Here is a 25402-nt window from a genome sequence, read left to right as displayed (position 1 = left end):
TACTACTGATGTGTAGACTAGCTACAGAATTACTTAGAATTCTGTATATTTTATCTTATGCATAAAACATTCTGAGGACAGAACATTAGGATTCAGCACTTTACCAAAAGGATAGGTGGGACACAAAACTATAGAATTCTTGTGAGGGGATGTTGCTGTTGCTGGGACAGCCCTTTTGACTGTTCAGTAGGCTGAAGTCAACCCTTTTAGCTTGGTCTTTCAGGCCCTGTCTGCTTTGTCTTGTCTGGTATCGCATTCCTCTGTGTCCTGTGCTCTGATTCTGCAGCTCTCCGTGACCCTGTGGACAGGTTACGGGTCTATTTTAAGCCTGGGTACTTTTCATAGGAATTCTCCAGCAGAGCGCTTCCTCAGTTCATCTCCTGTGCCTGTGATTTCCCTGCCCTTTCCTAGCCGGTTTACATTTACCCCTGGTCCCGCCTGCCTGCTCTTTGTTAGTTATTCTGCTGGACAAACTCCAAGTTCTTCATTAACTCATGTTATCTGCCGTTTATTCCTTTTTCTTTACATGTTTTGAGAATAAAGTCTTTTAATGTATCCCAGGCTAGCCTCGAACAATTCTCTTCCCTCAGCCTCCCAAATTCTGGGATTACAAGTGTATGCAGCTGAGCCCAGCCGCCATTTATTCTTTAGAGTACAGTTATCTGGTATATAACTGGCCTGTGGTGATTTTAAATTCTTATTGAATGAAGAATTGAACACATTGGGGAAGATTGTCAGGTGTAGAAATATGAGGGACAATTCTGAAATCCTCTTTTAATGCCTATTTAGGGGGAAAGAATATAAATGATTAAGATACATAAGGTAGTATAAGAAATTATATTTTGTTATTATGTAAAAAGACAATGTGTTTGGAGGGTAAATGTGAAGAAAAGCCATACTAAGTATGTGCATCCTGATTTGTATTTTATTTTCTTTCTTCAGTGGATTTGCAATATTTCTTGGTACTTGTAAACTCTTAACATTGGCGCGCACACACACACACACACACACACACACACACACACACACTTTTATTTATACAGGTTTTTTTCTTTTTCTCTTTGTTTTGTTTTGAGGCAGGGTTTCTCTGTGTATTCTTGGCTGTCCTGGACTTGCTTTGTAGACCAGGCTGGCCTCAAACTCACAGAGATCTGCCTGTCTCTGTCTCCCTGAGTGCTGGGATTATAGGTATGTGTCACTGTGCTTAGCTGACTTATACAGTTTTAAAATTCAGCTTTTATTTGAAGGTACATTTTACTTTTGTGACTTTTAATAAGGCATGCCTGTGAAATACTCACCTAGGACAAAAGCATGGTGTTTGCTTGTCTGTAATTCCAGCACTTAGAAGGCCGTGGGAAGAGGATCTTGAGGTGGAGGCCAGTGTGGCCTATCAAAGGAAACTATCTCAAAAGATTACAGATAAACAGACAGGTTGTTTTCCACAAAACCCCAAAGCACTAATGTTAGCAGCAACTTTTATGTAGCCTTTTCAATCTTGTTCTGTTTTCCCAGCTCCTCACTCAGAGAAATGCTTACTTTGAATTTTGGGTTTGTTGGATTTATTTCTTTGTTTTCACCATTAGGTATACTTTACAAACCTTTATTTATTTATTTGGTGTGTTTATGTATGCAAATAATGTGCACACACGTATGTGCCTCTTTATTGTCTGAACTGTCTTGCTGGCTACTGGACATACTTTGTGTGCTTCCTAAAAGGATTTGTAAACTTATCTTTTTGTAAAGTGTATCATGTTCCATATAGTCCTTAACAGTGAGTATAGTGTGTGTGGGGGTAGGTAGGGGGTGGTGTAACTGAGTGGTTTGGGTTTCTTTTGGGGTCATTTGTTTTTTTCTCTGTGTAGCCTTGGTCTACTGTAGTAGAGTAGTAAAGAAAAATCAGTTTTTCTGGAAACATTTTGGCAAGAAGTTAGTGTAACAAGTGGTGATTAAATTTAAATAATTTAAATATTTAACCAATATCTCAAAAGTTGTGGGGCTTTGTTTTGGTTAGATACCTTGTGGGTGGGATGGATTTCCCTACCTCCCAAGGATTCCTTTTTATTACAAGATTAAGAATTACTTCCTCAATATTAAAGGGAAGATTGAGAAAACATTTAAGCAGTATTTTCAATTTGATCTGCACTTGGGAGTGCAGGGAGTCTTTTTCTGATAATGGGGAAGACAGGATAGATGTTCTCCAGTGCAAACAGTACCTTAGGCTCTAACCTTAAAGTGCGGTGAGAGCTGTAGGTTCACTGTTAAAGTCAATTGCTAGATACCTAAAGGCTTAGACATTTAGTTTCTCAACTATTCATCAATTCTAAGCAGATTATTTATTTTCTTATTAAATATCACATCGACATTAAGACAGGCCAGGTAGATTATGAAGAGATTTTGGGTGGTTGTGCACCAATTTGTAAATATATTTTGTTACTTTTTGAGACAATTTTAAATACAAAATTTTTCCTCCTAAACTCTCCCATTTTACCCCTCCCTGCTCTTCAAATTGTAGCCTCCTTTTTCAATTGTTACTTCGTGCACATATATTTGTATAAATGTATTTATTCCTAAATATAACCACTGAGTTCATGTAATGTTACTTGCATGTATGTTTTCAGGGCTGGCAGTTTGTCACTGGTATGCCCTTTGGTGTGTTCTTCCCTGGAGAGGGCCACGTCGTGTAGTGTTGAGGCCTTGCGGGCTTCTCTCTGTCTCTTGGTTTGCATGCATGTTGTTGAGCTTGCATTTGAGCAGTCATATTAGTGAGGCTTTACCCATACAGTTTCTGATGCTAGTGGGAGGCACAACCTAGACAGAGTTTCTCTCTGCAGTCATGGCTGTTGTGGAACTAGCTCTGTAGACCAGGCTGGCCTCTGGAACTCACAGACAGCCACCTGCCTCTGCCTCCCTAGTGCTAGGATTAAAGGCGTGCGCCACCACTGCCCGGCTGGAGACACAATCTCATAGCAAACTCCCTGATCCTCTCTGGCTTTACAATCTTCCTGCCTTTTCTTGTGCACTATTCCTTGAGCTTCAGGTGTGGGAGTGGTTTGTAGTTGTTTCTAGTGTGACTGGGCTCCACAACTCTGTATTTTGGTTGGTTGTGGTTTTCTGTAGTGGTCTCCATCTATTGTAGAGACGTTCATTGATGAATGGTGAAGAGTACAATTCTCTTTGGGTGTAAGGACAAATACTTATAGATCGTTTCTTGGGATAATGCTGCTTTAGTAAATTGGTAGTTGTAGATTCTTTTCCAGTAACTATGCTTTCACTAGCACCAACTAGATAGCTAGGTTTCCAGTACCCAGTTTGTAAAGTTTATTAAATGAGTCCTAAGTGATAGAAGCACTGTAGCCCTGTATGTGTTTTCAAGGACTATGGCCATTAGTATGCAATATCTAGTAGGTGGAAGGTAACTGCTCTAGAGTAAGTTAACACTCAGGAGAACAGGAAATGAGCACATGTAAGAACTACAGAAGAGGACCAGAAGCATATCATATGAAACAGATTGAACAAGATAAAGAAAAGCTGACAGTCCTCAGTTAACCAGAAAGTTGCTTCAAAATTCTGTAGACTAGGATGCTGTTGTATATTTAAGATTCCTGTTGAGTTGAGTGACTTAGCATATCCTTATAAATCCTAAGTTCAGTGTGCTTGACCCTTGCATTCACGCTATTCCTAGTGATACTCTCTCTGGTTTTGTTAAAGAAAAGGAAATTTTAGGCTCACCCACCCCCTGTTAAATTGAAATTCCCATGTACTAAGGCGCCTTAGTTCCTTAGATCATCACATACAGGTTTGTGCTCACACAACCTTAGCAGGTTTCTGAACTTTGTTTCTTGGTTTAAACAGAAGCACATGAACTGCTAGGTCATCTTTGTTTGGCGCTAATGGCAGTACTATTGGCCATCAACATGCGGGTTCTGAAAAGACAAACTGTAGGAAAAGAGTAAGCCTGAAGGTCCGGAGACTTCACAAAAGCTAGCTCCTTTTTCCTTAGCAGTCTCGAGAACCTGAGATTTTAATGTATTCCATCAGTAATCCTGTTCTCATTTGACATATGTACAACGTCAAAATAAAACTGTTAATACACTGAGCTCAGTTATCTCACTTGCCTGGAACACTGTGAGTGATTCATGAGTCAGGCAGCAATCCGTCTGCAAACATAGGAATGTCCCCATGGTGAATAGAGACGGGCTTTATGGACAGAAAAGGGCTGAAAGAAGGGGCAGAAGTTCAGAAAAGCAAGTTGACCCTTTTAGTTAATTCAAAGGATTGAAAATGAGGGGGACTCTGGGATGGGGGCTAGAGAGATGGCTCAGAGCTTAAGAGCACTGACTGCTCTTCCAGAGGTCCTGAGTTCAATTCTCAGCAACCACATCGTGGCTCACAACCATCTGTAATGAGATCTGATGCCCTCTTCTGGGATGCAGGTGTACATGCAGGCAGAACATTGTATACATAATAATAAATATAAACTTTTTTTAAAAAGAAGAAGAAAAATGAGGAGGGGTTCCTTACCTTTGATTTCAAGTAAACCACACCCTTTTTGATTGATGCTGGGAACATTCTGTCACTAAATATATATATTCTTTTAAGTGTGTGTGTGTGTGTGTGTGTGTGTGTGTGTGTGTACACATGAATATAGGAGTATGTTACTTGAGGAGACCACCAGAAGGTGTTGATCCACATGGAGTTGGAGTTGCAGATGTCTGTGAGGCAGCCATGAGTGCTGGGATCTGAGCCCGAGTCCCTGGAACAACCCAGCACAGTGTTCCTACTGGTTAGTCATTACGCGAGCCCCTGTGCCTGGCTTTTTATGTGAGTGGTAAAGATCTGAGCATGGCAGGTGCTTTCCTCTGTAAGCCATCTCCTCAGCCCTTACTCTTCAATTATTGCTTGTTTTACAACTACACAGAGGCCATGTTTCATATTTATCAATCTTTTCTCTGTTGGCATTAAAAAATACATGATAAATGGACACACATGTAACCTGGGTTGAGTTTTGAGAGGAAATACTGTTTCTTGCTCTAAAAGAAAGTTGGTAGTAATATATTTGTGTAGTGTGGTGGGGATAAAAACATAAGGCTTTACTGTCATGCACACATTTTAAGATATAAGTGTGTATATGTACATATTCTCCTTGTTATTTTCTCTTACTCTTTGTGTAATTTAATACATTTGCATTTTTATTTCAGTAAAGTGTTTTAGGATGACAGGAGAGCATTATAGAGTTAGTGAAAACAAGTTGAAGAAATAACAGCCCCTGAGCCAGATGTGCTTGTGTACGCCAGTAATTCTGGCACTTGGGATGTAAGGGCAGGACGAGCAGAAATTCCAGGTCATCCTTGGCTATCTATAGTAAGTTCCAGGCCAGCTAGAACTACATGAGACCCTGTTTTAGAAAACCAACCAGAGGAAATCTCTCTACCTTTCAAAGAAGAAATCCTTAAAAGAACAGCATTTCCACAGGACAAACAGTTCCTTATATAATGCAGAGATCTGAGAACTTGGGGTCACTGGTTGGAAGAGATGACTAAGGACACTACCGAAATGTGATTTTTGCCTTTGTTTTGTTGGAAGACTTGGCAGTATACTGCACAGATAACATAGGTATAGTTCAGTTTCAACTAAATTCATAGTTCTATCTTAATACCTTTTTTTCTTTTAGTAAATAGAAAGCTTGTAAATTCTGTGATGTTTTTAGCTTATTTTCATTTCATTTATTGAATGTTGAGTTTCTTTTGGTTGAAGTATCACTTACAAAGTACTACTCCAGATATACTATTCTAGGAAACTGAGGAAGATTTGCTGTGCTGTTTGCTGTGCAGTGAGTGGTGCATGAGCTCAGGGACAAGGCACATGAAGGAGAGCGATAACAACCCTGAAGGACTGCAGAGGTGCGGCTCTGGCCGCTGGGGTAGCACTGCGGTATCTAACAGCAGCACTGTTTGTCCAGCCAGAGAGCGCTGAGCTATTTTCAGATGCACTAGAGTAAACTTTTATTAGAATCATTGTTGGCCACTAAGTGGCATATTTGGCAACTTTTTATAGCATCTGGGTTTCATCTCAGCAGCATGTTTGGTATTGTTGTAGATATGAGTTATCCTTATGCAATTAGGAGAGAAGAATTTGCCATTTCCAATGACAAGGTGGAAGGAGAATGTGTGTGTGTGTGTGTGTGTGTGTGTGTGTGTGTGTGTGTGTCTTCTGAGTCTATAAATTTACACACTCGAATGTGTTGTATTTGAGTTTAGTTAGGGCCTGTATTCAGAGAAGTTAGGATTTTTCTTTGGCTCTTGAAATAGTTTTTTCTTATCAATTAGAAAAGAATAATGTATTTATACATTTTTAGATAAAACATATAAATGATGAATTGTTTTTCTTTCCTAAATTTGCTGAGTATAGAATATATTCATGATAATGTTTGCTTGCTAAAAAAAATCATTTGCTTCCCTTCTCATAAGAATTACTTTGGTGACAGAAGTTCTCCTTTCTCAGGTTAGCTGAGACAGTTACAAGGCCTTATGATTACCTTTATGTCTCATGTTCATGTTCAGCTAAGTTTTATTACTTATAAAATACACAAGTTACGTATCCATGCATTTGTTATACTCTTGGTTACTTACATTGTTTACAGTCAATACACTATTGAAATGTTCTATCAACATTTTTCTATCTACATTTGGGATAACTCTGTTTTACTATCACTGTGAATAACTACTACACAGTGGTTTCATGTTGCATTATGATTTTATCTAACAAAATCCTTTTGTTCCCAATACCCACTTACTGCCATAAGTGCGCTTGCGCTCTCTCTCTCTCTCTCTCTCTCTCTCTCTCTCTCTCTCTCTCTCTCTCCCCCTCTCTCTCCCTCTCTCCCTCCCCTCTTTTTCTTTACCTTTTTTTAAAAACACCATTTGATATTTTTTATTCAGTTCAGTTAACATTTTATTTAGAAGAAGGTTAATTTCAGTGATGGCATTTGTAACATTCATTCTGTTCAAAGGCTGCCTAATGAAGTTGTCTTAGCTACTTTTCTATTGCTGTGACGAGATACAACGACTAAGGCAATTTATAAAACAAAGTATTTAATTGGAGGCTTGTTCACAGTTCTGAGGACTAGCCCCTGGTCACATGGCAGGGAGCACCTTAGCAGGCAAGGCAGGTGCTGGAGTAGTAGCTGTGCACTTGTATCTTAATCTCCAAGTTGGAGGCAGAGAGGGAGAGACAGGGCCTGGCCTGGGCTTTCGAACCCTCAAAATTACATACCTTACACACCTCTTCAAATAAGGCAGCACTTCCTCTAACAAGAGCAGCGCTCCTTAACCTCCCCTTACCCAAAAGTTCCACCAACTGGGGGCCAAGAATTTGTTCTCATTCAAACCACCACGTTACCTTACTCAAATATTTTGTCTTTCTTTAAATTCAAATAGAAACTACTTTTTTTATGTAGAAAATTATGGCTTTGTTGGATAGTTTTATTTTTTCTAATCATCTATTCCAGCAATATCAAAATTATTAAAAATACTCAGGAATTCAGTTTCTTATAAAAATACTCATTTTGTCTAAAATTTTAGATTTGTTAATATATACTGTATCAGTAAATGCATTACAGAAACTTGAGAAGGGGGCACCAAAATGTGTCTCTGGCACGTTAAGGACTAAAGACATAGACTTCCTTTTGTATTAGTTTGACTAAAAGTGAGGCCAAGTTTAAATTTTTTATCTCCCTCTGCATGTCTTCCATCTGACTAACGTTTGTGTGTACTGACATATGGATAGCCTTGTGTGCCTCTGACCTGTCTGTCTGTGGTGCCTATATTATTGTACCTGTTTCTAATCTGTGTCTGTTGCCTGTCTGTCTCAATCTTATGCTTGTCTCTAATAAAGGGTTTTGCTCTGGGTTTATGCATAGAAAACATGGTGTGGGAAGGAAATTAGAGAATCTTGACAGAAATCTTTAATATAATTTTGCAAGTGAAGGAATTAACCCCAAATAGCACCCAAAACCTCTCACAAATGTTATCAATCTATATCTTCTGCTTCCAACACTTATGGAGGATATTTGTTTTGTTTAATGCTACTTCTAACCTGTTGGCTGCTGTAAGTAAATTATTACTACAACATATACATAAATGCATATGTACACATATTCTGAGTCTGGAGCATGTCTGAGTTTCAGTTGTCATTCTGTCTACTGAATATAATCTTGTAGGTAGAGTTCGGGTGGGGTGTGGGGGACGACAGTTTGTGCAAGAAGTAGATAATCAAAAAGATATCATTCATAGGTGGACTAGAGTCCTCAGGGATCCTTTGTATGCTGGAATATAGCTCCTGTTTGTTGCACTGTGGGCATGTTCTCACTAGTGAGCTCAGCGATGGGGAGGGAAAATGAAAGGAAGTGGGTAGAGCTAAGTCATCAACCACAAGGAAAATACTTGAGTGTTCCAGTAGCAGGTGTATGTAAGCTTTGACCAGATTTATAGTACCAAACTTAAATACCTTCTTATGGATTAGACCTCAAATTCAATCAAAAAGTACATGGATCCCCCCACAACAGACTTGCCCCTATTGCACCAGTGGGTCCATTTTGCCTAGCTGGTTGGTCATGTAGCACACAGGGTCTATAACTGGATACTGTGGGTAGCCATTCGCCTTTGGCAGCTAGCACTATGCAAGCTAGTCAGCAGGGAGGAAGCTTACAGCTCAGTTCCAGGCTGATTCTCTATGTCCTACGAATAGAGCATGTGGTGTCTCCAGCAATAGGGTTTTATCGTCTGGTGGACAAACAGCAGCAGTGGCAATCATCTGTATCATTTTAGGGGACTTGGATCTCCTGAACCACAACTTGTAGAGGGAGAACCCTCGTGTGGCTCTGAAATTTTATTTAATAACCTATGATTTGTGGAAGCAGCTTTATATAGCCACACAGAATACCTCATTCAGATTCTTACCAAGTTTCAGATTTCGTTGCTTTTTTATATATTCATGTAGTTTTGATTAACTTTTCCTCCACACCTTCTTCTCTGTCTACTTACGCATCCATTCTCTCTCAAACCTTTCCATTCCCAGTATCCCCCTTCTGCTCTCACATCTCGTGTTCTGTTACCACCTTTAAGGCCTTTTAACCCCTCTCAAGGACCCCTTTTTAGTTTTATGGCATTGCCATAGTTGAATTTTATTATTGATGATTTATGTTAAATGTCTGAAAATTTTCTTAAAGTCTAAATACAATTTTGCTAGATTTTGTAATCATAGTGGAAACAAATAGCCATCGAAATTATCCATTTAATAGTTATTTGTGGATAATGTTTTATACCTTGGGAAAATACATGTGATTTTGAAATTTCAATGAAATAAAATGATGATATGATTGTGACAGTTTACAGTCTGCGTGGTGAGGTCCTGTGCTTATCTCTTCCCTATGGTAACCCTCCTGCGACTGTCTGAGCTACAGACCATTTTCTTTATTGTACTGCTTCCTGAGGTAATAGCTGACCTGTTTTTAGAAAACTTCTACTTATACAAGATAATGAATGTAAGATCTTATTTGTAGTGCTACATATAGTCAGACCTTTTGAAATTTTGTCAATTCTTAATTAGACTCACACTCTTACTTTGGAACATGCTTGAAATTCTTTATGAACAGTATTTGTTAATGTGTTTTTATGTAAAATGAGCTTTGTATTTTGACACATAACTGAGTATCTTTAAGGTCTAATGTCTATAGTGATAACTCCTAAATCATCCATTAAAACAGCCCATAGGTTAGAAAGTTCCTATGGCATTGTATGCCAGAGAAAGTTACAACTGTGTTCAGGGTCTAGACATCAGTGTTGCAATGAAGTGTGGGCCTTGGTCTGTAAAGGAAGTGAAGTTGCTATTTGGGCCACAGTCGTCGTTTTCTTCTTCTTCTTCTTCTTCTTCTTCTTCTTCTTCTTCTTCTTCTTCTTCTTCTTTTCTTTCTTTCTTTCTTTCTTTCTTTCTTTCTTTCTTTCTTTCTTCTTCTTTCCTCCTCCTCCTCCTCCTCCTCCTTTTTCTTCTTCTTGTTTTTTGAGACAGGGTTTCTCTGTGTAGCCTTGGCTGTCCTGGATTTGCTTTGTAGACCAGGCTGGCCTCGAACTCACAGCGATCCACCTGCCTCTGCCTCCCAAGTGCTGAGATTAAAGGCATGCGCCACCATGCCCAGCTAAAACTGTGGGTCTTTTTAAAAAATTTTATTTATTTACTATATATACAATGTTTTATTGTATAAAGGCCAGAAGAGGGCACCAAATCTCATTGTAGATGGTTGTGAGCCATTATGTGGTTTCTGGAAATTGAACTCAGGACCTTTGGAAGAACAGTGTTCTTAACCTCCGAGCCATCTCTTCAGCCCCAGTTATCTTCTTCTTAAAGGCTCCACAATTTATTCTTTGGGTCCACAAGAATATGGATTGCACTGTCCATTTGTGGGGCAATGACTGCAAAAGATCTGTCAGTGGTGCTTTTGGCTTCTCTGAAAATAGTGATCTTTTAGTAGTCATGGCAAAGAAACAGACCTCTTCGAGGAGCCTACCTGAAGCAGGGGAAGGGGTAGGAAGCAGACCTTGGGGTTGACCAGTCCTTACAATTGCTCTTTTCTTGTCATTAGGTAGTCCATGAGCAGACCTAGGGCATCCGTATAAGAGTGTTTCCTGTCATTCAAAGAAGATGCCAAATGCTAGAGAGAGCAGAGAGTAGAGAGCACAGAGTAACTGTCCAGGTGTAAGGCCAGGGAGTTATTCACCAGCTCAGCTTTCCTCTGAGAAATTCCAGTGAAAAACTCCTCAGTTCTTTAGCCATTAGCCAGTGCATCCTCTAGGGGCATTTGGCAATGTGTTTTGGTGCATTCGTGAAGCATGATTGCAGTGTAAGAGGAATGTTTCACATTAGATCGCTCCACAGGAATACACAATGGGGAACCATCATTTTTGACATCCTGTGTTTTCTGTCCGTAGAGATAATAATGCGGTCTGAAGGTATGTCTCCATCCTATACTTTGTGAAGCAGTTGGGAGAAGAGCTAGCAAAGCTGCTTTCTCTGAGTATCCCTGACACTGCCAGGTTTAGCTGAAAGTACTGACATTGTTCATGGTTATTATCATACCCTTTAAAAATAAATAGCCCTTCTCCCCCATAATCCGTGATTAGTGATTATTTGTTAGTCTGTCTTCACCCTCCTTTAAGTGGCCCTCCTGGGGAGATTGAAAAGTTGGCAGGAGAGGGTTAGGTAGTTTACTGCTTCTAGCTCCTACAGTCTTTCCTACTGTCCTAAATAATAAGTGATCAATGAAGAGATCTTAAAGTCAATCCATCACTGAGGATCAGGGCAGGAACTCAAGGCTGGAGACTGGAGGCAGACCATGGCGGGACTGCTGGTGGGCTTCTTTGGCTTACACTGTGCATGTGGTGTGGGAAGGGTGTGGAGAGAGATGCTTGTTTGTTCCTTAATGGAAACCACCAGGAAACTGCCGGATGCTGGGTAAGTGTTCCCTTTAAATAGCATACTAAATCTGTAATCTTTCTGTGCAGGTTTTGACTGGGTCATCGCGTCAGAATTACTCACCTTCTGGCTTTCAGGATTTCAGTAAATGGGAATCAGTGCTGAAAATAAAAGAAGGACTTCTAAGGCAAAAGGAAATTGTGATTGATAGGTGAGTCTGATGTTTAATTATTGTCTCAGAATATAAAAATGTAGATTAGTTAAACAACAACAGTTGCACCCACTACTTAGAATGTTAAATTACAAACTAATGTCTCATGCCTGCCTTCTGCAGTCCCATGGCGCACAAGAGTGATCAGCACTGAGGGTAGGCATGCTGTCTGGCTTCTGACATGCTCTGCTCTCGCTTTAGTGAAGGCTAGTCTCCCCCTTTCTCTGCATGCTGCATTGAACTGTCAGAGCTTCAAGGTGATGGCTTTATATTTCCCTTTGGAGACTGTCAGATTTAGAAAGCCATGCTAACATCATGAGTTCTTATGACTGTTATATATTAGATTTGAAACCATATAAATATGAAAAAGATATTTTAAAATTTACGTAGTCTGGAGTAAGAATTATGAAAGTGTTTCTTTTTATAATATTGCATGGGCTTTTAATAGTTTAGTACCAGAGTTTTCAAGAAGAATTCACATAGTTTTAATACGTGTCTTGATTATTCTGAGCAATAAATATAAGGTTACTATGTTATGTTATCTTTAAAATGTATGGGTGTACATCATTTATATATACTTTATTTTTTATGTAACCGTTGTTGATTGTAGCTTATCTTTATGTACAACAATGGGATAAATGAAGGAAGTAAAGGTCAGGGGGAGCATGAGTTTGAGGCTCTCTGTGGCTGTGCAGCAGTTGGAGGCCAGCTTGGGCTACATGGGGTAAGGGAGAAGAGGAGAAGAAGGGACGAGAGAGATGAGGGATTGAAAATAGTACAGTGCTTAGCAGGAACAAACTAGAAGAGGTATCTAAACAGATTACAATACAGAATCTACCAGAAACATGGGCTGGTATGCAAAGCAACATGACTTCTTCAGAGATCATAATTCTTAGCTATTAAGCTCTAATAAATTGAAATGAGTGAAATGCCAGATGAAGATCTCATAAGTTTTCTGGTGAGAATGATCAAGGGTATGAAAGAGAATATGAAGAAAGAGAACCCGGAGTACTAGGAAAGGGAGCAGCACAGAGGACGTTAATAAGATGGTTGTGAAAATCCACAGTATGGATGAAAATGCAGAGGCATGAAGAAAATTCAACTAAGAATTTGAGGTTTTGAAAAAAGTATTGGAAGTGAAAAAGTTAAACAGAAAACATAATTAGTAGGCTTGATCCAGCAGAAGAAGGATCATCAAAAGTGGAGGATGAGGTTAGTAAAACATCACATGCAAACATCAATAAAGAAAAAATAAGCATGAGCAAAATGTTCTAAGAACTCTGGGATATGATGACTAGACTAAACCCAAGAACCCATGGGGTAGAATAAGGAAATGAGATAAACAATAAAGACTGAATCTCTTCAATGAGACTATAGTAGAAAAATTCCCTGGACAGAAAAATAAAATAGATATTCAAATATTAGCTATTTTAGAACAATTTAAACTGACTGTAACTGTCCGAGAGATCAAAGCAGTAATGCTTCACAGAAATGACAGTTGATGTTGTTGTTGTTATTATTATTATTATTTTTATTATTATTATTATTACTTTAGCTAACATGATAGTAGTAGTAGTGATGTACGAATATAAAATAAAGAGGTCATCTCCATTGGTAGATGACATGGTTTCTTTCAGATTGGGGGAGAATTCAGATTCTTAGTTAAAAGACCATAAAGAGCCTACTTAAAACTGTTAGCCCTTACAAACTCTTTCACCAAAGTAACAGAATACAAAATCAAAATTTAAAAAGTAGCCTTTTTATATACCAATAAATAAACATACCAAAAAGTGATGGGAAAATCTCACAGTAACATGAATTTTAAAAAAATACATAGGAATAAACCTAACTAAAGAAGTGAAAAATTTCTACAGTGAAAACTTTAAGGCACTGAGGAAATTGAAGTTGAAAAATCCTCATGTGCTCATGGCTTAGTTGGATTAATTTTATAGAAATGGCCAAGTTATCCAAATCAATCTACAAAGTCAAGAAAATTGCCATCAAAATTCCAAAGATATTCTTCAGAATTAGAAAAAAAAATCACTTCTAAATTTTCTTTGGGGGCTTAGGGATATAATTCATTTGATAGAGTGCTTGCCTCGCACACACAAGGCCCCAGATCAGTTCCCATCACCGCATAAACTTGGTGTGGTGGTGGATGTGCCCCTAGCTAGTCCTAGCACCCTAGACATAAAAAGTTTAAGGTCCCATTTAGTGTGAATCTTCTCTGATGAGGTTAGAGAGGTGTAATGTTCTATTGATATAAAGGTAAATATTAAGAAGGCCATTTGATAGTATGTCCATTATCACAATAAGAGTCGGCTCTCCCCCTGGACCATGACCTATGCAGCAGCCCTGGATTTGTCACCTAGTTCATAGTGCCAGACGTGAGTATTGTCCTCCCCACTTCCCTTGGGGCTTAGAGAGCGTTGTGGAAGATGGGGTGGAAAGACTGTAGAACCCAGAAGTTTTTGTAAGGCAGTTTTCTTAACATGATAGGACTGTTGCATACATTCATCCACAGCAGCTGTGGTCACCTGTATGAGCCCTGTTCAAGAAGCCAGTCAACATCCCAGCATGGATTGTAGAAGGGATCATATAGTCCCGCCCCTGGCACAGGCCTATTGGCAGTTGATGTCTGCTGGGGGAGAGTGCGTTAGATTTCTTCAGGGATGCTATTCCCTGTAGGTTGCCTATCCTCTGGTAGGTCAGTGGCCCTATACTCCTGCACATGTAGGAAGCACTAATTGGCCTCAGATGTTTTTTAAAAAGAATACATGAGGTAGAGATGGAGATGTTGTGGGGGTTTAGGGGGAATTAGAGAGTATCTGTAGGGAGAGGATATAATTAAAATATACTGTATACATGTATGAAATTCTGAAAGAATACACACACAGACACATACACATACACGAAAGAAGCTCAAGGTCGCTCTTGGGCTACATAGTTAATTCGATGGCAAATTGGGATACCTAAGACTGTTTCTTATCAATAAGTCAAAACAAAACCCTAGCAAAATACATTTAGAAGAACAAAGTCCCTTAGTAGTCAAAGTAATCATTACAACAGTGCTGGAGGTATCAGTGTACCAGATTTTAAATTTTACAGAAACACAGTAACAGAGCAGCATGGTATTGTCACAAAAATAGACAAGTAGACCAATAATGGACCTAGAAATAACTTTTATACATCGTCAACCACAGTGGTATCAAAACACACACATTAGAGAAAAGACAGTCTTGTTAAGAAATGGTCCTAGGGAACCAGGGTTTTTACATGAAGAAGAATAAAAGTGGGTCCCTCAATACCTTAATGCAAATCTGAAAGTTTTCAACTGCTAGAGAAGACATAGGGTATAGGCGTAAACAAGGATTTGCTAATAAGAACAGGAAATAATCTGAAGAATTGACTGTGGGAGCCTGTGTAAGAAAACTGTGAGCTTACTGTGAACTGTGAATGGGGCAGAGTGCAGAATATTCTTTCTACAGGTGTCCTAGGAAGAATTGCATAAACTGTGTGTCTTAGTTTGGGTTTCTGTTTCTGTGATGAAACACCATGACCACAGCAACTAGGGGATGTCTGCTGTTTTGGGCTTACACTTCCATCATCAAAGGAAGTCAGGACAGGAACTCAAATAGGGCAGGAGTGCTGCTTACTGACTTGTTCATCATGGCTTGTTCAGCCTGCATTCTTATAGAACTCAGGACCACCAGCTTGAGGATGGCTCCACACAATGGGCTGTGCCTTCCCCCACAATCACTAATTAAGAAAATAACCTGCAAGCTTGCTTTCAATCCAATGTTATGGAGTCATGTTTTAAATTGAGCTTCCCTCCTCTCAAGTGACTTTAGCTTGTGTCAAGTTGACATAAAACTGTTCAGCACGTTGTGATAAGTGGAAGCACGTGATCCAAGGACATGAAGGGCATGAATGCCCTGGCATGGTGACATTATCTTTGGAAAAGGCAACTGAAGGCCATTCTTGGCTCTTTCACATGACCAAAGATAACACTCACAATACATAACACTAGGTATATTCCCTTCTTGTACTTGAATTTGCTTAAGATAGCTGTAAACATTACCTCATGTATTACTTGCTTTAGTTATAGAAATGAGAAATGCTCTGGGATGCATGGAGACAGCCTCACTGCCTAAGGTGGGTTGATAATTGACAAATATATTAAAAAGTCAGCAAGGCAATAGAAATAATCAGTAGAGTGAATAGACAGCCCACATAATGAAAAAAATCTTTTGTCAATTTTATTTTATACAAGGGATTGATGTCTTGAATTTTTAATATAGAATATTGTAAAAATTAACATCTCAAGTCGAAGTCATCCAGTCAGTAAATGGCCTGATAAGCCAAATAGACCATTTTCTGAAGGAGAAACACAAATAGCCAGTAAATACTTGAAAAATTTGGAAAATATAATTTAAACTGCTTCCATATTCCATCTCACCTTAGCCAGAATGCCTGTTTTCAAGAAATCGTGTTGTGGTGGTGGTAGGGGCGGGCATCTCTGTGACAAGCTGGAGACCTAAATCAGAATAGGCCTCTGGGAGGACATGGGGGTGACTCTAGCTGTGACTCCCAGTAGCAGGGGCCATGGAGACTGAAGAGGACGCCCTCTAACTAGACAGGACTGCTAGTGGAGGGAGGGGAACGCCAACCCACCCACAAAAGCTTTGATCCAAAACCATACCCTGCCTAAAGATAGAACAGATAGAGCAGAGATTAAGTGAATGTTCAAACAATGCCTGGCCCAACCCAAGACCCAACCCTTGGAAGAGAGCCAACCCCTGACACAATTAACGATGTTTTGCTATGCTTTCAGACAGGAGCCTAGTACAGTTGTCCTCTGAGAGGCTCCAGCCAGCAGCAGTTCAAAACAAATGCTGAGACTCACAGCCAAACATTGAGCAAAGCGCAGGGAGTCTAGAGGCAAGTGGGGGGAAGAATAAAAGGACGTACGTAAAGAATTCTTAAGTCAACATACCACAGAGATACTCGTACGTTCATGTTTATTGTCGAACTATTCACAGTAACCCGCACATGGGACCAGCTTACATGGGACCAGCTATCAAAAGATGGATAGAAAATATGTGATGTTGTACACAATGGAATTTTATGCAGCTAACAACAAAAAAGCACAACTATGACATATTCAGAAAAAATGGATAGACTCTCTCATGTGTGGAACCTAAATTTAAAATTATATATCCCCCCTTCTCGTGTGTGTGTGTGTGTGTGTGTGTGTGTGTGTGTGTGTGTGTGTGTGTGTGTGTAGGTCATGAAACTGGCATGGGATCATGAGTGTGGAAGGAAGAGATCTGAAGTGAGGGAGGAAATGGAATAATGGAGGACAGGTGATAGCACAGCTTGAGGAGGGGAGACCTGGGGAAAGTGCCAGGAAAAGGATGGCGACGCCATGCTCACTACTTTTATGCTAACTAGAGAGGGAAAAATGAATAGGAAATGTGGTGTTACTGGTAAATGATAAGCATCTTTTTCTTTGGACACTATAGTGAAAGCGTGGTGGGTGCTTTGCAGCATAGTTACCAGTTAGACTTGAATATCCGAGAACAGTTTTGACAATTTGCTTTTATTACATTGTTTATATTAATGCATGTAACATATTGAAAAAGTATCTTTAAGTATATTGTTTGAGTCCCAGCTGATCAGCTCTACAGGTCAGTACTGCATTGGTGAGCTAGCATCAGGTTCTACAGAGTCAAAGACGTGGTCCCAGGAATACTTTCTCTGCTTTAGACGCCAGCCACAAACGAGACCCAGGCCACATGCAGCTCCAGACAGTTATCACACCTATGTTAACAGAAAAAATAATTTACCTCTCTTGGAAATTACATAGACTTCGATTTGTTTACACATGCATACACATATCATTATTGTGCTGTAATAACTTCTGCTCTTGCTTTTGTGTGGGGGGGTACATTTATATTTACTTACATGTGTGCAGGTGCACATGTGTGTGTGTGGGCACATTTATATTTACTTACATGTGTGTAGGTGCACAAGTGTGTGCAGTGTGCTTAGATGTAGGCCTGAAGTTGGTCTTAGATGTCTTCCTAGATCCTTCTCCCCTTTATTTACTGGGGCAGGATCTGTAGCTGAGCCAGGCTCCCCCTACCCCACCCTACCCTACCCTACCCCACCCCACCCTGAGCTAGTCTATCTAGCCATCTTGCCCTGGGCGTCCTCTGTCTCTGTATCCTGAATCCTACAGGCAGCTACCAGGCCTGCCTGACATAAGCATGGATTCTGCGGATTTGAGTCTGTTCTTCATGCTTAGGTGTTAGACACTTTGTATACTGACCAGCTCTCCAACACTGTGCTTTTCCTTCTTTCTTTCTTTCTTTCTTTCTTTCTTTCTTTCTTGAGATGAGACAAAACTTTAGCATACTAAAATTTCTCTTTATTATTTCTTAGAATAGTTTGTTCTTTATAATGTGACTTCGCTTTATGTTCTACAGGCAGAAGCAACAAATTAACCACCTACACGAGAGGATAAGGGACAATGAGCTGCGGGCACAGCATGCCATGCTAGGACATTATGTAAACTGTGAAGACGCTTATATCAGTAGTTTACAGGTAAGACTTAGAGCACTTCGTAGTTGACTAATAAACCTGTACTTAGATTATATGTTATAGTTTGTAACATCAGAGCCCCTTAAATCAGTGTTTTGAATTAACACTGAATTCCCACATGCTTATAGAATAAGCTTTCATTGGTGTCCAGTATATCCTTCCAGAAGTGATGCACACGATAAACAGATAAAATACATTTTAGTTAAAAATCCATAAGGATATGCTCATTGTTTTGTTCTCTGCATTTTCATTTAGTTTTTATTCAATAGAAATCATAATTTATTCAACCATCTCTTACTCATGAAAGTTAAAGTTGTTTGCTATTTTGGGGTATATTAAATTGTTTTCTTCCTCACATCTTTGTAAATTAAAGTTCTGAGAAATGAAATTTCTGGTATATATATACATATGTGTATATTTAAATATAGATTCCATATATAGCTTATTTTTCTTAACATGATGATATCTATATCATCCATTTTCTTGCAAATAACCGTTTAGTTTTTCTTTAGAAATGAAGAAAACTTCATCCTGTATACATATATTTCCTAAATTTATTGACATGTAGGGTAGTTCCATAATCAGACTATTGCAAATAGCACAGCAATAAAAACAGGTCCGAAAGTGTCTCTGGTGTGCTTAGCTCCTTCCTGCTGGGTGGTAGCGCTGGCTTGTGTGTCAGTACTGGTTTGTTTTTTGAAGAACTTCCAAACTGTTTTCATAGCAGCTGCACCTGTTTACATTCCTGCCACCGTGCTTAATGGCTCTTTTTCCTAGCGTTGCTGGCTTTTAAAAAAGATGATAGCCATTCTGGTTGGAGTAAGGTAATTTCATGCGTTTCCCCATGACTAAGGTGTTGACCATTTAAGTATTTATTAACACTTGTATTTTTTTTGAAAATTATTCATCTGCTCATTTGTTGATTGAATAATTTGGTGTGATTTTGTTGTTTGTTTTGACTTTTTTCTTCAGTTCCCCTTAAATCCTATGTGTTAATCCATGGTTGAATGTATAGTTGCCAAAGCTTTTTACCCATTTTGTAGACTATCTTTTCGCTGGTGAAAATTTAATTTTGTACAGTCTTATTTGTCAGTTCCTATAGTTGTTTTCTGAGCTATGGGATTCCTCTCCAGAAGCCCTTGCCTGGGCCTATTTCTTTGGGTATTTTAATTTATTTAACATTTATTAGTTATGTGTGTGTCCTTATGAGTATGTGCCATCGTGAGTTCGTGCTTAGAGGACAGGTTGTAGGAGCCGGTTTTCTCATCTTAGGGTGCAGGGAACCAAACTCAAGTCTTAATGTTTGGAGTAAGCACCCTTTTCCTGCTGAGCCCTCTCGCCAGACCCGTCTTTAAGTGCTGGGACGTTTTTCTTTAAGAATTTCCGAGTTCCAGGTCTGACATGAAAGCCTTGAATCTATATTTTAATTCATTTGTGTTTAAGATGAGAGGTATGTACCTTACGTCAGTCTTCTGGAGTGAATAGCCAGTTCTTTTAGCACCACTTGGTGAAGAGTCTTTTCTCCAGTGTGTATTTGTCACCCCTGTCAAAAATGGGGTGACGGTAGCTGTGTGGTCTTATCTGTGGTTCCACTGTTTTATCTGGTAACGTATGTCTTTGTGCGAATATCATGGTAATTTTGTTACTATGGATCTGTAGTGTAATTTGAAGTTAGATGTTATGGGTCCTTCAGTGTTGTTCTTTCTGTTAGGATTGCTTTTGCTACTCAGAATTTTTGGTGCTTTCATATTTTTTTTTTCCTAGTTTGGTGAACAATTATAGTATTTTTTTTAAAAAAAAAAATAAGGATTGCACTTTTAGTAATTTAACCATTTCCACAGTTTTATTTCTGCCGGTTTGTTACCATGGTTTTGAGGTCAGGTATGCTGGCTTTGCAGAAGAGGTTTGGTAGTGTTCCTTCCGTTTGAAGAGTATTAGTATTAGCTCCTCTTTAAAGGTTTGGTAGACATCAGGGGTGATCCTAGCTGGTTCTGGCTTACCACTTGTGGGGAATTGTTACTGCTGCAGCCTAGTTTCTTCTCATGGATATGTTTATAGCTCGTTTTAATTTTGAATTGTATCTTTAGGAGTTTCTTGCAGATTTTCTTCTTTTATGGACTATCAGTTTTCAAAATACTTGCCAATGATCATCTGGGTCTCAGTGGACTCTGGTAGCAGCCCCCTTTCATCTCCAGTTGTATTCATTTGGGTGGGTTTTCCTGCTTATCGTGGGTGGTTAGATTTGTTTTGTCCTTTTTATAATTATTTTTGCTCTGCTGTTGGCATTAGGGTTTTAGTGTGTTGGAAACAGTGGGTTTGTTCCTACCTCTCCTTTGCTCCTCTGCTCTTCTTACGGAGTTTAACCTTTCCCATGGTCCCGTGGTTGGGATGGTTGTTTCATCTTCCAGGCGTGCACTGCCGTGCCCAGCAGGCTGAGCTTGTATATGCTCCTCCTTCCTATGATTTATGCTGGTGCTGGGCTTTACCGGGTTGGCTGTACCATCTTCAGTAGTTTTTCTTTTCATACTAGCAGCCCTTGCTGGCCACTTTTAGCTTTGCAGTATCTGAGCTGAACAGGTTCTCCCTCTCTCTTAAGACCCTGTGTATAAACTCCGGGGTAGCTAGTGCCATACCTGGGAAGGTGTCTCCCAAATGCGTTGGGAGTCAGGAAGCAAGCACAGTACTGTGATGTGTACAGGCATCCCAAGGATGTGGCTGTGGATGCCGTATAATCCTTGTACTTCAGCTGCTCAGTCTATGTCAGTGAAGTTTATGGTCTGGGTAGCACAAGGTTGATGCACCCACGGCTCTCAGGTTCAGGACTGTCAGCCCTCAAGCACTGACTTGATGTTCAGAGTGGGTTGCAATCCTCTGACCTGGTACTGCCTGACTTCCCTGCCTCTTGCACTTTCAGGCTTGTCAGTGTCTGCCCTTTCTTCTCCATTACTAACAGCTGCCTCTCACCTTGGGGCTGTCAGATTGACTTTTGACTTCAGTCTTCCTTAATTACAGTTGTAAATTCCTAGAGTGGCTCAGTTTTAATCTTTGTCAAGATGGCAACTATATACTCCTTCAAGCCACATGAAGTGACAAAATGTAATTTCTCCCCACTGCTGACCCATCTTGCCAAAATGAGTCATTCTCACTAAACCCCACAAGTGGATGCGCAGCTTAGCTTGGAGGTGGTGTGCACTGTCTCATCTTTTCACCATGGTTGCCTGGCTTCTCTCTGGATGAGGCTTCTTCCTCCTGGTGCCCTTCTGCCCACCCCCCATCTATTGTATTCACTTTGTGACTTTCCAGTTATACTTGCTCTTCAGAATAGCCAGGGCTTTTTCTTACCCTGACTCTTAACTGTCTCATATGGAAGCAACTTTTTTATTTTATTTTATTTTATTAATTTATTCTTATTACATCTCAATGGTTATCCCATCCCTTGTATCCTCCCATTCCTCCCTCCCTCCCATTTCCCCTTACTCCCCTCCCCTATGACTGTGCCTGAGGGAGACTTCCTCCCCCTGTATAGACTCGTAGGATATCAAGTCTCTTCTTGGTAGCCTGCTATCCTTCCTCTGAGGGACAAAGGGGAGGACATCCTATTGGTACTCTAGATGAGGGAAGCAACTTCTAATCTGCCCTCATTGGAAGCTAACCAGCCCCTGCTCCAAAGACTTTTCCAGTCAACAAAATAATGAACGCTAGAACTTGTAATTAGAGCACTCTGGTGCAGGGCTGGAGAGATGGCACAGTGATTAAGAACACTTGGGGCTCTTGTAGAGGCCCCAGGCTCAGTTCAAGCACTCATTGGTGGCTCACAGCTATCTAAAACTCCAGTTCCAGGGGATCTGATGCTCACCTCGGGATTCTGTGGGCACTGTATGCATGTGGTGCACCCACATGCGTGCAGACAAAACACTCATACGAAAAATACACCAGTGCTCACTCTAATCGAATATTTCTGTTTGTAAATCTTGTTTCTTTTATTTCTTTATATTTTCTTTACTGTGAAGGTTTTCTAATTTTTACCTAGTACCAAGTGTTTTATAATTAATGAGTTTCACTTTTACAGGTGATCCCATTTAACATTAACATCCACAGTATTAAATGAGGTTAAAAAATATAGTTTCTGAATTCATAGTTCTTAAAACTAAAAACTATATATATAAATATATAGAACATGTCTATATGTTCCTTCCTAATATATATATTTAAAATTTTTTAATTGAAATGAATTACATAACTTCCCTTCCCCCTTTCTGCTCCATTCCTCCTAGCTGCCCTCCCACAAAACTTTTCCGTGTCCTCCACTATAATAGCTTCTTGATAGCTTCTTTTGCTTTGATTATATTTGATATATCAATATGTACATATCTGTAAATGTGTGTGTATATATGTGTGTGCAGACACACACACACACACACACACACACACACACACACACACACATCCTGCTGAATCTGCTTTTGTTGTTTGTGTGATATGGTTTCAAGGCTTACCGCTCTTCATTAGACAGCCAATAGGGTGCTCATCTCTGTGAGAGGCTAATTCTTCTTCTCCCAGCAGGCAGTAGTTGCTGTAGTTCTTCATCTAGGCGTGGGCCATGAACATGTTCTCCTGTACTAATAGGCCTAATTATATTGCTATTGCTTGGGTGTTCCTTATGCATAGGAAAGACTGTCCCACAGCCGATTTTCTGGTCTTCTGGCTCTTAGAATCTTTCTGCTTTCTTCTTCTGTGCTGTTCCCTGAGCCATGCAGGCAGGGGCTGTGATGCAGAAGTATCCACTGGCGCCACCGGACCTAAGTAAAGGACTGCGATCTGGGAGTCGCAGTCTCCTGTGTCTGTGAATAAGCCTAGCTTGCCTAGAAAATCCAGTGGGAATACAGACTTAGGGCCTGCGTAGCCACTTTATTCCATTATTTCTCTCTCTTTTAATTTTTTTTTGGTCTTAAAATTACTTGCATAGTTTTATATATACATTTTTGTAATTGTCTATTTATTTCCAAAAGAAAAATACTGTTGTTCTTTCTACTGGAGTTAAAAAGTGAGAAGTGAATATTTCCTGGCTCATGCTTCTGTCTGTGGAATTATTTTTGTCAATTTTTTTTGTTTAGATTTTTATTCTTAGATGTCAAAACTCATTTGAAGTGGATTTTTCAGTGTACCCTCATATATTATTTGTAAAAATTAAACGAATTGGAAATTGCAATCAGGAAATAGTAAAAACTGAGTAACTGTAAGACTTATGCAAGTAGGAGGCATTTAGGGTAGTGTAGTCTCCTTTGGCTTCAATTACAAAACAGTAGGTCCCTGTGGGACAGTGAAGTTATGTGAATCTAGCATTCCTGTAACTAGAATAATTTGTTTTGAAAACAGTATTTTTAGTAGAGCCACTCAATATCTCCTTATAACTTCCTCCTGAATAAATGTTATTCTGGGATTATATAATTATTGTATTACCAAAAGCATGTTTAAAAAAAATATATATCTGAGCAGTGTGAAGCCAGTAGATGCCTCTGTGAGTCAGGGGGGCCAGTAGATGGCTCTGTAGTCAGGGAGGCCAGTAGATGGCTCTGTGAGTCAGGGAGGCCAGTAGATGGCTCTGTGAGTCAGGGAGGCCAGTAGATGGCTCTGTAGTCAGGGAGGCCAGTAGATGGCTCTGTGAGTCAGTTTACCAGTGGTTTCCTTTGTGGTTCTCACTTGTCCTGTCAGATCTAGAGGCATTACTCCAGACGAGATGGTCTAGATTCTCCACCACCTTTCTTTCTTTTGTTCCTTTTTGAAATTTTTATAGTTTTGCTTTGTTTTGGTGTGTTTTGGGAGTTAGTTTAGGGCCTGGTGGTTCCTGTTTTAGGGTGTTATTAATTGCTTATTTAATGAACTTCAACTACAGGTTTCTTTTGTGTGTGTGTTTTGGCAGATAGTGTTCCATTTCATTACGTTTATAATGTTCTCTAAGTGTGGAGGAATTCTATGGGACCTGTAATTAATTTTTTATTTCTGACGTTAGTAATTTCTGTCTTCTTTCATTTTCTTCTCTTAGGGTATATATTGATTTTTAAAATTTTTTCTTATAAAAATGCTCAGCTTTTGTTGAATTTTCTATATCTCTTATTTTTAATTTCATTGATTTTATTCTCTTGTTTTCCTTTTTTACATCTTTCTTATATATATATTGAGTGATATAAATTTCCTCTAAGTACTTTATTTAAATCTCACACATTTTTAGTTAATATTTTCACTGAAACTGTTTTTAAGTTTCTCTTGAGAGTTCCTCCTTAAGCCATATTAACATTGCTTTATTTGGGAATGTCTCAATTTGTGTGTGTGTGTGTGTGTGTGTGTGATTTCTAGTTTAATTTACATGTGGTCTGAAGGCAGATATTTGATGAGTTTTCACCTTTGGGATGTGATTTATGAACCACAGTGCTGATTTTTTGGTCATTGTTTCAAAGGAACTTAAGAAGTGTGTGGTGAAGTTGAAGAACGAGTCTTTGTGGATGTGACTGCTAGCAACTGTGTCTTTATTGATATTCTGCCTTCTGTGGTTGGACATCCCTGGTCAGCTGTTGAAAGTCTCCAATGACTGTAGTAGACTTAAGTATTTCTTCTTTCAGTTCTGTTATACACACACGCACGCACGCACACACACACACACACACACACACACACACACACACATACACACACATCTGCCAAGTATTTTGGTACTCTCTCATGTTGTTAAAGGCTGTTTTGTATGATTAGATAAGGATTTTTCATAGACGATACGTAGGGGGTCTTGCTCTTTGATCCACTCTGATAATCTTTACTTGGTGCACTTAAACCAGGGATGGTCATAGTAATCATGGGTACAGCTGATTTAGTAAGCTATGGCGTGTGTAAATATTTTCTATTCTTATTCTGTGTTACTCCGCTTTGGTGTAAGACAGGTTTTTTTTTCTTTTGTCACTTTAATTAAACATTTATATGAATATTGTCATTTTTATTTCAATATTTTTCTTTAGTGTTTGCCCTAGAACTTGCATATACATTTGTAACTGACCTTAAGTCCAGTGTCAATAGCACTGTTAATATGAGCATGCTTACCTGTTGAGTAAATGATGACAACTTCATTCC

The 25402-nt window shown here is 39.4% G+C and overlaps 1 protein-coding gene across 3 annotated transcripts in view; it reads left to right on the top strand.

The window, feature by feature from the left end:
* CEP85L (centrosomal protein 85L) overlaps nucleotides 1–25402 on the top strand; it is a 93842-nt gene that overhangs the window by 43759 nt on the left and 24681 nt on the right. For all 3 annotated transcript variants that reach the window (XM_084777320.1, XM_084777321.1, XM_084777322.1), the window contains exons 4-5: nucleotides 11556–11677; nucleotides 18169–18286. In XM_084777320.1, coding sequence (XP_084633446.1) covers nucleotides 11556–11677; nucleotides 18169–18286 — 240 coding nt within the window. The remainder of the gene's footprint in view (nucleotides 1–11555; nucleotides 11678–18168; nucleotides 18287–25402) is intronic.

The sequence above is a fragment of the Acomys minous genome (genome assembly GCF_964271855.1).
Source record: "Acomys minous genome assembly, chromosome: 3".
Taxonomy (NCBI): Eukaryota; Metazoa; Chordata; class Mammalia; order Rodentia; family Muridae; genus Acomys; species Acomys minous.
The sequence above is the reverse complement of the archived record's forward strand: the minus strand, read 5'-3'. Positions and strand labels throughout refer to the sequence as shown.